At 49.0% G+C, this 12,640-nt stretch overlaps 1 protein-coding gene across 3 annotated transcripts in view; it reads left to right on the top strand.

Annotated features, from left to right (window-relative positions):
- The window catches only part of COL15A1 (collagen type XV alpha 1 chain), a 102,424-nt gene that overhangs the window by 45,246 nt on the left and 44,538 nt on the right, over positions 1-12,640 (top strand). For all 3 annotated transcript variants that reach the window (XM_019649467.1, XM_019649469.1, XM_019649468.1), the window contains 8 exons: positions 1,247-1,356; positions 3,125-3,280; positions 4,590-4,742; positions 6,781-6,930; positions 7,440-7,592; positions 10,474-10,566; positions 11,748-11,873; positions 12,437-12,499. In XM_019649467.1, coding sequence (XP_019505012.1) covers positions 1,247-1,356; positions 3,125-3,280; positions 4,590-4,742; positions 6,781-6,930; positions 7,440-7,592; positions 10,474-10,566; positions 11,748-11,873; positions 12,437-12,499 — 1,004 coding nt within the window. The remainder of the gene's footprint in view (positions 1-1,246; positions 1,357-3,124; positions 3,281-4,589; positions 4,743-6,780; positions 6,931-7,439; positions 7,593-10,473; positions 10,567-11,747; positions 11,874-12,436; positions 12,500-12,640) is intronic.

Genomic DNA, 12,640 nt, shown 5'->3' with positions numbered 1-12,640 from the left:
CAACTTTATCCTCCAAGGGGTGGGGACTCAGAGGCCTGGGGTCTGGCCACTGCTTGCACAGTACCCCCTGGTGGTTGGAGCAGGAAGGGTGTGAGAGAGGGACTGAGGATACGTTTTTTGTGCGCAGAGTATCTTGAATAATTCAGCACCCCCACACACTGTTCATACCATGGGACATGTGTGAGCACAGCATGTGTGGAAATGTCCGGGCATGGGGACAGGGGACCTGGCTTCAGGGTCCCTCCCAGCCGCCTGCTGTCTGTGGAACCTGTTCCTCCTCTGCAGAGTGGGGCTAATAATAGTAAGGTGCTAATGTGCAGATCCGAGCAGGACACGCATGTCATGGGTGATAGTGGGGAGACTGAAAACGTGGGACTCTGTCCTGGCTCTGCCGACTGGCTGCAACGTTGTGGGACGGTCCTTGTAGGTAGGACAGATGGGCTAGTGGGAAGGTTAAGTGAGGGAGGGCATGAGACATGCTTAGCCCAGGCCCCAGCCTTTAATAGGCACGCATTCATGGTAGCATAATTTCTTTTTCTTTGCTTTAGGACTCCATGTGTTTTTTAAATTGCAAAAGAAATATGTGCTTGTGGTAACAGTTCAATCAATGTGGAGTTGTATGAACCAAAAGAATAGTGGTTTCCTCTTCTATCCTCTGGAAGAAACCAATGCTAAGTATTGTGGTTTAACCAAGTGGGCGTTGTTAATCTGCACCCACGCATATATCCAAAAATATCTATATAGTATATGTTATGTAATAACTATATTAATTATCTGATGCTAAAACATGTATACTCATATATAGTTTTTACCCCTTTACAAATATAGAACCACATCGACAATGGACATTTATTGATTGCTAACTTTAATCCAGGGGCTGTCCCTGATGCTTTTCTTGCATTAATTTATTTAATCCTTCTAGCACATGATCCTCAAAACAACACTATGAGATAGAACTTAGCCCCAGTTTATAGATGAGGAACCCGAGGCCCAGGTTAAACAACTTGTCACAGGCCACTGAGTGGCAAAGCAGGGTTCCAGCCCTGCACTTGGTGCCAGAGCCTGTGATCCAAGCCACTGTGTCAAATTGCCTTTCCACATCTGGTTTTTTGCAACTTGTTTTTTTTTTTCCTCTTAATTCTGTATTCTGGACATCTTTTTAAGACAGTCAGTGAAGAAGTAGGTGCCTCTTCTTTTTCAAGGCTGCAAAATGCAGCTATTAATTACAGAATGTCTGCTTCCTTAGGGTCTGGGGAGGTGCTGAATGACACACTGGAGGGAGTTCACACTGTGGATGGTGCCCCCATCTCAGACATTGGCTCGGGGGATGGGGCCTTCCTTCATGTCACTGAAGAGGTGAGTGAATGGTAAATTTCGCCGGCTAAGTCGGTAAGTCAGTGGTACATCCGTTTGCTTCTTTCAGACTTGATGGCCACTTGAATTGGGCACCATAGAGAACCACGAGGGTTAGGGTTTGGGGTTAAATGTGGTGGAGACTGCCTCCCGCCTCCCTCCTGCTAGCACAGAGAAGGCAGCAGTCCTGGGGCCCCAGAGGCTCTCCAGGGATGCACCAGGATGGGGTGGGGGGGGTAGGAGATGCAGCATAAGTGGTCCTCACACCCGTCGGGCATACATGCTGGGTCCTCACTGTGGTACCCACCTCCCTTCTGCTCAATTATGAAGATGCACAGCCTCTTTCTGCTCTTTGAGCCCTTTCAAGACAGAATCAGATTAACTGCATGTGCCTCCATGCTGTGGTGTGGTCATTGGTTTTTATACCCACAAAGCCAATTTTTAAAATGGTGGATACAGTCGGGTGCCAAATTAAAGCAAGTGTATTTTTCTCACAACGGCCTCTGCTAAAATCTCACAGGATCAGCTCATTCTGTCCACTATCCTGGGATGAAAACTCAGACACTTCTCCCACTCTCTTAGTCACTCTCTGGTAACAACCTATTTTTACAGGTATTTTCAATGTTCAGTCCAGCCTAATATCAAAATTGCAGTCCTTTTGTCTCCCAAATTCCAAGGAATACATAGCCCGCTCACCAGATGGTTTGTTTGTAGTGAGGAGAGAGGAAGGAGAAAGCCACAGCACATTGAAAATTCTCTCCAAAGGAATTCTTACTCTCCCAAAATGAATTCTTTCCTTTTTCTTATACAGAACAGAGGCAGGCGATGGGCTAATGCTGGTAGAACTGATTTCATCTCATTGTCTCTTAGTATGTCCCACATAAGTGGTCTGCTTCCTTCTTTTAGCACGTGGAAGGTACCTGTGGAATTGTACTTGGTTGTACAATTATTTAATTAATGGTACATAATTGTAAAGCCCTTTAGGATTTTAGCTGAAGTTGAGTCAAAAGAGTCTCATTTTAAAATCCGTGACATCATCTTTTCTCTGTTTTCAAAAAAAATTTTTTTGGACAGTAATTCTGCAAGGACTTAATATGTTATATGAAAACGGGGTTCTATTGTCAAATAAGTTTAGGAAATGCTCCACTTTTTATCTTCCTTATAGGCTCTGAGAAGTCCTGCAGCAAGAAAACCTGTCTAACTTTGATCAGCTTAGTGTTTTTAGTATCCAGAAGAGCTATTTCATGCAAAACAAAACAACTTCAAAATTAATTAAAAAAAACAAAAAAAAAACACCTTGACAAACCGGGATAAAACATAAACAGTTTGGTGGCCCCAGCTGCCAAAGCCGCTCTGTTTCCATTCTCTGCGTCTGCTATGTAACCTTCGGAGGTGATGCATTTCCCAAGATAACTAAGTCACAGGGAGCGAGAGGAAGCAGGGGTCCAGTCTGGAGAAGGCTGAGGAGGGTGGAGTTGCTGCCTGCATGTCTTGAAGCACCGTCATGGGCGAAGACATTCCACTTGTTCTTAAGGCTTCCAAATGGCACACAGGGGAACTCGCAGGGAAGGGATGTGTCTAGATAGACGTGCCTAGAGCTGGGGCAGGCTGCTCAGGAGGCAGTGATCTCTTGGCCACTGGTGCAGGAGGGGAAAGAAGCTACAGAAATGCACGATAGAGGGGTGTGGGCAGTCTGTTTTTTCCGGCCACAGGCACATAGATGAGGACGAGGGGCCCAGTGACATGGTCCCTCATGAAGCCTCTGTTTCAGGGTCCACATACTGAAGAAAGTTTGGTCGCAACAGCAGCAGCGGAGGAGGCCGAGGTGACCGTCAGCACTGCTGTGGAAGCAGAGGCCAGCAGTGTGCCCACCGAGGGGCTGGCCCTCTCCATGTCCACCAGGGACCCCGGAGAAGGGGTCACGCCAGTAAGCAGCTCAGAGTGCATACTCTACTTCATCTCTTTCTAGGGGGTGGTAGGCATCTCAGGTGGGAGCAGTCAATGGCCTTCCTCATCTGTCTGCAAAACGCAGAGTGACAGCCTTGTGGGGCCAAGTCCAAGTAGACACTCATTTGGAGGCTGAGGCATCTGTTGACTCATTTAGTAGATGTTTGTGGGGTGCTGCGCTGTGCCAGGCACCAGCTAACTAGAGTAAATGGGTTCCTGGGGACAGAGGGTAAGAGGTGCAATAGGAGAAACACAGGGGGCTCTGGCAGCGCCAAAAAGAGGGCCAGATCCCAGACTCACGGGCCCAGGGAGCCTTCCTGGGGGAAAGAATGCTGAAGATGAGATCCAGGGGTTGCTTAGAAGCGGCCTGGCAGATGGGAGTAAGACAGGTGTTCCAGGAGGCGGACCAGCATGAGCAAAGGCCTGGAGGCATCAACGTGAATGTACAAAGACCTAAAGACATGCAGCCACCTGCCTGTGGGCTCAGGTGTGAGTGAGGGGAGGCAGGGAAATATGGCTGGAGAGGATTCTGTGAGATTGTTCAGCAGAAATGGGGAGTCACCGAAGGGTATTAAAGAAGGAAGTGACGTAGTCAGAGTAGGTTTGAGAAAGATCACCTGACCCTGAGAGGAGAAAGCACGGGGAAAGCAAGCCTGGAGGCTGGAGATGGTTCGAAGGCTGTGCCTCCTTCCAGGCCAGGGTGGTGGTGTTCACTCTGGGTTTAGTTAACGATGTCAGATCCTGCCAAGGTTCCCAGTGACTAAAGGCCTGAAGAACAGGGCATCTTTGGATCTGTCACTGTGACTATTGGTGACCTTAGGGAGGCCAGTTAAGGATGGGAGAGGGGTGGAAGGCAGAGGCACTGAACTAGGAGAGTAAGGCAAGGAGGTAATCAGTGAGGCTAGCCAACACCCTCCACAAGAGAGCTGTGCACCCCAGGACCCAGGTTTGTCCCCACACCATGACTGAGGCGCTCAGTGGAAGCTCCCTTCTCATGAGTCGCAGAAGGAAGATGGCAGGGACTTTGGTGAGTGCCATGTCACTAAGGTTGGCAGGGAGGAGTAGGATGAACACATGGGCCTCATACTGGCCAGGGCGCTCACACCTTGGGTGATGTGGGAGGTCTAGGTTTCTGTGTGGGTGCCACAGTCAGGGCAGTGGTATAAGGTGAGGTCTTGGATGTGCAAGTGCTTTGAAGGTGAGGGAGAGGCCCCAGCTGTCCGTTCCCTCCAGCCGCAGCGCAGTGGATCAGTGACATACATGGTCCCTCGTGATGTTCTCCTGTTTAGGGTCCAGATACTGAAGAAGGTTCCGCCGCATTAGCAACAGGGGAGGCTGAGATGCCCACCAGCAGTGACGGGGAAGCAGAGGCTGGCAATGTATTCACTGGAAGACTAGCTCTGTTCATGTCCACCCAGGACCCTGGGGAAGTGGTCACTCTGGTAAGGAGTGTAAAGTGCTGGAAGGTTGAGGTCATGGCTGGGAGCAGACCCTGGCCTTCTCACAGAACTGGCTTCATTCTGTTCAGCAAATCCAGAGAAGCCTGAATGGGCAGGGGCACCTCCTTGACCGAATACTCCCCTCTGCAGGCCCATGAGGAGTCAGCCCAGGGGGGATGGGTGAGTCAGGGAGGTGAGGCTGAGTCCCAGGGCTGGTGCAGGGGCCCACCACCTCAACCAGCAGGGCTCAGGACCCGGAAGGAAGGAATGCTGGGCTGAGTGGATGAGGTGACAGAGAGCTCAGCCATGGCCTGTTTCTGGGCATGAACACAGGCTGTCAGGGGGCAGTGGAGGGTCAGGGTGCAGACAGGCCCCAGCAAAGCCCATGGGCATGGCCAGACCTTCTCAACCCTCTCCCTAGGCAGCAATGAGACACGGTTCCCAGCTTCTGAAGGCAAGACACAAGCATTCCGGGACACTTGGCAAGTCCCTGTAATGTCACTATAATGGGTGTCTTGCAAGTTCTTCAAGCTCAGCAGACTCACACCTAGACCCTCGTTTCTGCTTCTCCTGAGTTCCCACCTCCGATAACTGGGGACCGTTATCCCCAGTCCTGATCCAGGATTCTCTTCCCTCCTTCCCAGATCCTGTCAAGCACTTGATTTTTCTACCTAAACACATGGAAGACCCGCCCCCTTCTTCATTTCCTCAGTGCCAGGCCCTGGACTGAGCCATCCGGTCCCAAGCCCAGGCATTAGCTGAGGCCCTTGCCTGTCCTCCCCCATCCTCTCCCTGGACTCCTTCTGGAGGGAGCGGCCTTCCTGCAGACCCCGCCCATCCTACCACCTGGCCAGCAAGGCTCACAGGGCCTGGCCTGAGCAGCCTCACTGACCACGTCCTAGGCGCCTCTCCCTGACTCTTGCACTCTAGCTTCACTGACCTTCTTTCAGTTTCTTGAATGTGCGTCTTACCATCTAGGCTCAGAATCTTTTCATACTGTCCCTTCTCTGCCTAGAACCTTTTCCTCACTCCTCCCGCCTTAGTTCCTGCTTATCCTTCAAAGTTCATCTCAAACACCACTTTTTAGTCTGGGAGGTGCCAGCCCAGACCGTGAAGTCTGCCCACAGACACGTTCACGGTACCCCGAATTTCTCCTTGGAAGGCCTCGCCATGATTGTAATTAACAATAAACTTGGTAAATAGTTCATTTCTGGCTCCCTCCCAGATTATATGTTCTGTAAGGCAGGGATTATATATATATATACATATATATATGTATATATATATATGTATGCGTGTGTGTATATATATATATATATATATATATATATATATATATATATATATATATCTTGTTTGTTGATATGTCTTCATCCCTGCAAATGGCAGGTGCTCAATGGATGTTTGCTGAGTGAGTGACTGGAGGGGGTCATTAGGCCGCCACGTTTCAACAGCACTGGCCTTTGAGATCATTCCACACATTTGCTCCCAGCAATTCACCTCTGGTCTAACATGCAGCCAGTGAAACTTCTCAGTGGGGAGGGTTTGCCCTGACCAGCTGACAGCACTCCATGCCGTTGGGCAGTGACCTGGATTATTTCAATTAACCAAGTAGTTGCCACCACCTTATTTTCCTTCTCCTTTACCTCTCATCTCTCATGCCTCATCCTTCACTTCCCCCCTCCCCGCAGTTCTCTAAAGGCAAAGCCCTTGTCAGAGTGAGAAAACTAGGCACCAGGTCCCAGTTGCACCAAGTCTTGTCTCAGTAAAAACTAGAACTTAACTAGCTAAGCTGTCTGGAAGCAGCAGCGCCGTCTGCAGAGGTGGTGAGCGCCGAGTGACTGAAGATGTGCAGGCTGAGGTGTGCTGGGGACCCTGGGGATGAAGGGGATGACCTGAGAGGTCTTAGATGAGCAAGGGAAGGGGACCATGGCCATGCCAGTTATCTGGTGGCTGCAGCAGTTTCCTCCCCACAGTCACATACTCACCAACCAGGGGTGTAGACGAAGTGGCACGGTCCTTCACACCAATTTTGTTTCAGGGTCCAGTTGGTGAAGGAAATTTGACAACAGCAGCAGCTGCTACAGAAATGTCTCTCAGCACTTTCGAGGAAGAGGAAGCCAGCAGCGTCCCCACCGGTGTCCTGGCTTCCTTCACACCCACAGTGGCCCCTGAGCAAGCAGTCACTTTTGTAAGTGTCTCCTAGTATCTCCCTGGCTCTCAGTGGGCAGGGAGGTCAGTGTCCTGGCTTTCCAGAGGCAAAGGCTCATTCAGCTGGTTAGAGCGCACTTGGGGGCTGGGGATGGGGGGTCACCAACTTCAAGGTGGCAGATGCAATGGAGGGAGTATACCAGGGGTCGGGGGAGCAGGCCTTTGTCTGACCCTGCTACCTTGCAGCTTTGTCCGAGAACTTTGTCCGAGAGAGTGGTCTAAAGTCATAAGGGGTTGCTGAGGGGGGGAAGGCACCCCATTACTGGAAGGGGGTTATTAGAGGAGGTGCATGTTTCAAAAGGGGATTACGAGTCTGTGCTTCTGTGAATGTGTTGGGATTGATGACAGTGGTAGGTAAGAAAGTGTTTTTGAAATTGGGCTAGTGCCGTAGAAATGACAGACAGTTACCAAAACTCACTGGCAGGCAGCTGTGTGCACATTGCATCATGGATGAGGTAGTGTGAGTCCTCCTGTTGGCTTTGCTTTCAGGGTTCTGGCGATGAAGAAGACTTAGCAGCAGCCACAACTGAGGAGCCCCTTACCACATCTGGGGCAGAGGAGCCTGGCAGCGCTCCCCCTGAAGGCCCCCCACTCCCCATACCCACAGCGGCTCCTGACAGAATGGTCACTCCCATCACTCCTGTAAGTGGCAGAGAGGAGAGAACATTTGATGTGGCCAGTTCTTACAGAGGAGGGAGAGAAAGGCTCAAGTCCTGGGAGGGGCCTGTCCCTGGCTTTCTCAGAGGTGGGTTTTCATTTTGGTTTGCAAAATGCTCCATTTGGGCATTGGAGGGACCTCCAGCTTGAGAACACACAAGGAAGCTGCAGTTTGTAGAGGAAAAAAGCAACAGGTAAAAATCTGGGACACCTGATTTCGTGTCCCAAATGGCCTTCAAATTGAAATGAGAACTTTCTGACAGGCAGAGCTGACCAAAGGTGCAAAGCCTTTATCTCAAATCTCAGGAGATTCCCATACTGGAGATGGGGAGCTCGTAAGACTTGGCAGGGACTGCAGAGGGAATGGAAGCATCAAAGGTGTATGGATGGGAGTGACCTTCAAGTCCCTTCCAACATGAGTTTCTGTGATCCTGGGCTGCACCTGTGCAACCTCACGCAAATCCTTTCTTGTCTTTGGGCCTCATTTCTTGTCTGTAAAAGAGGGTGACTAGGAGGTCAAGTCATTATACCAATTGTGCTTTACCCGTTCCACCTCCTACTGCCATCTTTTTGGAGCAGGCAGAGGGGTGGGCTGGAGTATTTTAAAACAAATCCCAAACGTATCATTTAACTCATAAATACTTTAATGTGTATTGCTAATAGGTTGATCAGGGACTTAATTTTTTTAGCCACAATGTCTGATCTCAGAAAATTAAAATTAATAATAAATTTCCTATTATCTAATATTGTAGCTTAAAAATATATACGTTAGTCTTTTTGCTAACATTTCTTTAAATCTGAATCCAAACAAGGTCTGCACATTGTATCTGATTGATGTGTCTCTTAGTCTCTTTGAATCTATGGTTGTGTTCCACCTTTTTTTTCTCTTTTTGCCATTGATTTGTTGAAGAACCCAGGTCAGTTGTCCTTAGATCCTTTGTGTTTTCTGCTTTGAGAAGTTGGCACTTGGTCAGCGGGTGATGGGACCAGCTATATGCTGGTAGGAGTTTAATAGCTTTACTACTTCTGGGAAGTTCTTCGTGGACACAAATTAATATCCCTAAAGGTGTATATTGTTGACCCAGAAACTTCTGTTCTGGGAATCCATCCTAAAGGAGATAGTCTGATACGTAAAAAGGCTTTGTGTGTACGGATTTTAATCTGTGTTGTCCATAATAGAAAAAAATTGGACATGGTTTAAGTAGCCAACAATAGGGGGTTAATTGAATAAAAGTATATTCAAATAATGGAACATATGCAGCTATTAAATTATACTTATAGGGAGTATTTAATGATGGGGGGAAATACCATATAATGTTAATGGCAAAAAGCTGGTTATAAATGTGAGCATATTGTGTGGTCCTGACAGTTTAAAAATACACACATGCAAAAACCCTGGAAGGAAATACCCCCCCAAATGTTAGCAGTCGTTGCCTCAAAATGGTAGAACTGTGAGGGTTGTTAGGTTCTAACACGTTTTGGTGTTTCCACCATCCCCCTGTGACTTTTACAGTGGGATTTTTTAAAAGCTCTAAGAAGAGAGGGTGTGTGTGTGTGTGTGTGTGTGTGTGTGTGTGTGTGTGTGTGTGTGTGTGTAGGGGAGTAGGTGTTGTGGGGTGAGAAAGAGGAGAAAGGCAGAAACAAACTCGCAGTACTTCCCCATAGCACATAACTGATTGCAGCAGATCACCCCCCAGTGTCAGGTGTCTGCGATGAATTGAAATAGACACGCTGATCTCTGAGCAAATGGTTTCAAAGCACCGTAAGGACTGTCAAGGGAGCGTCCATTCCAGAATGTCTTTAGGATCATTTTAAACCCGAGTCACCCAATGCAGTGGGTGAGGGGGCATCCGAGCCTGGCCCTGCCACAGAACTGTGACAAATCTCTCTCTCTCCCTCTCTCTCTCTCTCTCTCTCTCCTCGTGAATAAAATGAGCATCATAGTACCTACCTCTTGGGTTATTATGAGGATTAAATGAGTTAATACATGGAAAATTTTACCTAGCTCATAGTACTTGCTCAATAAATGAGGTAGATAGAATTATTTTGCAGACGAGGCCCAGAGAGAGTTAAGGGTTTTGCTCGCAGGAGTCAAGTAAAGGTGACAGTCTTAGTGTCTGGACTTTCTACTTCTGTTTTCTGCACTGTCTATAACCACCCATCTTCAGACACGATCCAGAAGTTGATCATCAAATCCTGCAGTTGTCCAAATGGAGTCATTCCATTTCTAAGGGCTTCCGACTAGTCATTTGGCAAATAATTACCAAGAGACTCTTATCAGCTGGGTACAGGTGACGCAGCAGCGACTAGATATTAGATAGATAGTGGAAGGGAGTTTTGGAAATTGCCTTTTGTCCTTTGGAGGAACTGATGGCATTCAACAAGTATGCATTGAGTGCCTTCTTGGTGCCAGATCTCATGCTGGTTGCTGGGCACCCAGAGGTGTGTCAGGATTGGGCCAGTTCTGGAGAAATCCTAGTCTAGAGGGGCAGACAGACACATAACCGAGCTTTAAGTCAGGTAGTTCTGGCACCAAATTGAGAGCTCAACAGAGGCCAGTGGAAACACAGAAGAGATGAATTCTGTCTGAAAATGGGGTGGAGAGCACTTCATGGAGGAGGTGACCATGGAACTGGGCCTTGAAGGATGAGTAGGAATTTGAAAGGCATGAAAGAGTGTAGTATGTTTGAGGGTGGACCTCACATTGGCTTCACAGCTGGGAGGTAGCAAAGCAATAGGGTAGCTGGCAGAAGGCAAGGAGGCAGCAGAAATGAATAGAGCTATGGAATCTGGGGAAACTTGTGATGTGGCTGTCCTTGGAGAGTGGCAGTGGAATCTAAGTTTCTGGAATTTCTTCTTTCTGCAGGTGGAAGTGGAGGCTGAGGGCTCTGGCCTGGGCTGGGGCTCGGACATCGGCTCTGGCTCTGGTGACCTGGTGGGCAGTGAGGAGCTGTTAAGAGTGAGTATGAGGATTAAATGGCCTGGTGTCTGGGATGGCCTTCACAATGATCTGAGAGGGAGGGACGCACGGGCAGACACTAGATGAAACCACATAGGTCACCATTAATAATTGTTGAGACTGACAGTGGACTCCTGGGAGTTCATTATACTTTCCCCTCTTCATTTGTATATCTTTGTGTATGTTTTCCACATCAACCAGTTTGTTTTAAATGACTATTAACCTAAATTTATATTCAGGACCTCGACTTCTCTACTTGCCTCCTTTCCCTGGCAGCCTTCTCTATCAGGTGTGTCCATGACCTTTACCTCTACAAATTGGCTTGTGTCCTCCCACCCCCACCCCCGCATTACCCATTACAGAGACCTGATGCTCTCTTCCCTGGGTAGCATTTCACACTTTGGCTTCCAGACCCTTCTTGAAACCCTCCCCACCCTGAGGCGACCTCCTCCCTGCCTCTCCACACCACTTCTCCCTCTGGCACCTCTTGCTTCTCCAGCCTCCATCCCAAGGCTGCCCATCCACCCCCATCTGTCTCTAAATTGCACCCCAGGGAGCACCTCCCTTCTCCAGCTGCAGCTGGCACCTCTGTTCCAGGCCCCCAACCTCACCTCCAGCCCTTCCTCTGAGCCCTTGTGTTGAATCTCCTCATAGAAGTTTCCACTCAGCTGCCCCTGTGCCTACCCACTCATGACAGGGTTTGAAGGGTTTATGATTCACTACCAGGGTCTTCCAGGCTGATGGGATGGGCCAGCCCCTCCAGAGGCTAAAGACACTAGCACATGGCAGGAAGCTTTTTAACAACAGAGGTTAACACAACAGGCAGTTTTTGATGGACCTCTCAATCAGAAAACTAAATTAAGCAGAGCACCTCTGAGAATTCCAACGAATTGGATTTTTATGGTATACATGCATCTAGAGAGAAAACATGATCTAATGGTCTCAGAAAAACCTGGATTCAATCCCACCTCTTCTACTAATTAATGGTGTGTGTGTGTGTGTGACCCCTTCAGCAAGTCACATCATCTCACTGAGCCTAAGTTTCCCCATCTGCTAAGTGGAAACACCAGCCTCTACTTGTAGGGTTATTGTAAGCAATGGAGGAAATGGATGGAACATATATGCTCAGTATATATTTATATCCTCCCCTGCTGTTTCTTAATAGACTTTCTATTTTTTAGGGCCCCCGAGGGCCCCCGGGCCCACCTGGATTACCTGGGAATCCAGGAAAACCAGGAACTGATGTGTTCATGGGACCCCCTGGATCCCCTGGAGAGGATGGAGCTACCGGAGAACCTGGGCCCGAGGTGAGTCGCTGAAGCCATCTCCCCCTCTGTGGCCACAAGCTTCCTTTAGCCAGGGAAGAGCATACAGGCTGCAGACAACAGCGCCAAGTTCACAGCAAGGAGCAGCAGCTAGCTAATGTTTATAAACAAAAATCCTCCTTGGCCAAGTCATTGCTAAGACTCATAAGAAGCAGCAACCAAGAAAACCATTATCCTACACATTGTTTTGCTGCTCTGTCTTAGTCAGTATAGGAAATTCAGACTCATGTGGAATCTTGGAATCACAGGACATCAGTGCTGGGCCTGGGGTGGGAGCCCCTCTGAGACCATGTAGCACAACCCTGTCCCCGACTCCCCCACAGAAGAGAAAACTTGACCCAGAGAGCAAAGGACACTCATCCATAGGCACTCGGCCTCTTCTGGGGCCCAGAACTGGCATTCCGCCATGGACCTGGCACAAGGTGCTGCACTCAACTAGCCTCGCCTGCTGGGGCCTCCCAGTCCTGGCCTCCTTTTCCAGGAAGAGTTTGTGTTTGGTTCTTCTCAAGGATGTTGTGGGCTGATTGTCAATTGATGTTCCCCAGGGCCCAGAGGGACAGCCTGGACTTGATGGAGCCTCTGGCCTTCCCGGGATGAAAGGGGAAAAGGTACGAGGAAGGGGACGGGTTCCAACACGTGGGAGCCCCAGGCCCACACGGCTTCTTTCTGACCTCTACCCTTGACCTTGCCTCTTCTGTGAATGACCCTCTCTAGTCCCCTCCTGGTCCTGTCTGCTGAATGACCCCACC

The sequence above is a fragment of the Hipposideros armiger genome, unplaced genomic scaffold (genome assembly GCF_001890085.2).
Source record: "Hipposideros armiger isolate ML-2016 unplaced genomic scaffold, ASM189008v1 scaffold_133, whole genome shotgun sequence".
Taxonomy (NCBI): Eukaryota; Metazoa; Chordata; class Mammalia; order Chiroptera; family Hipposideridae; genus Hipposideros; species Hipposideros armiger.
This window is presented reverse-complemented; position numbering and strand designations above follow the sequence as displayed.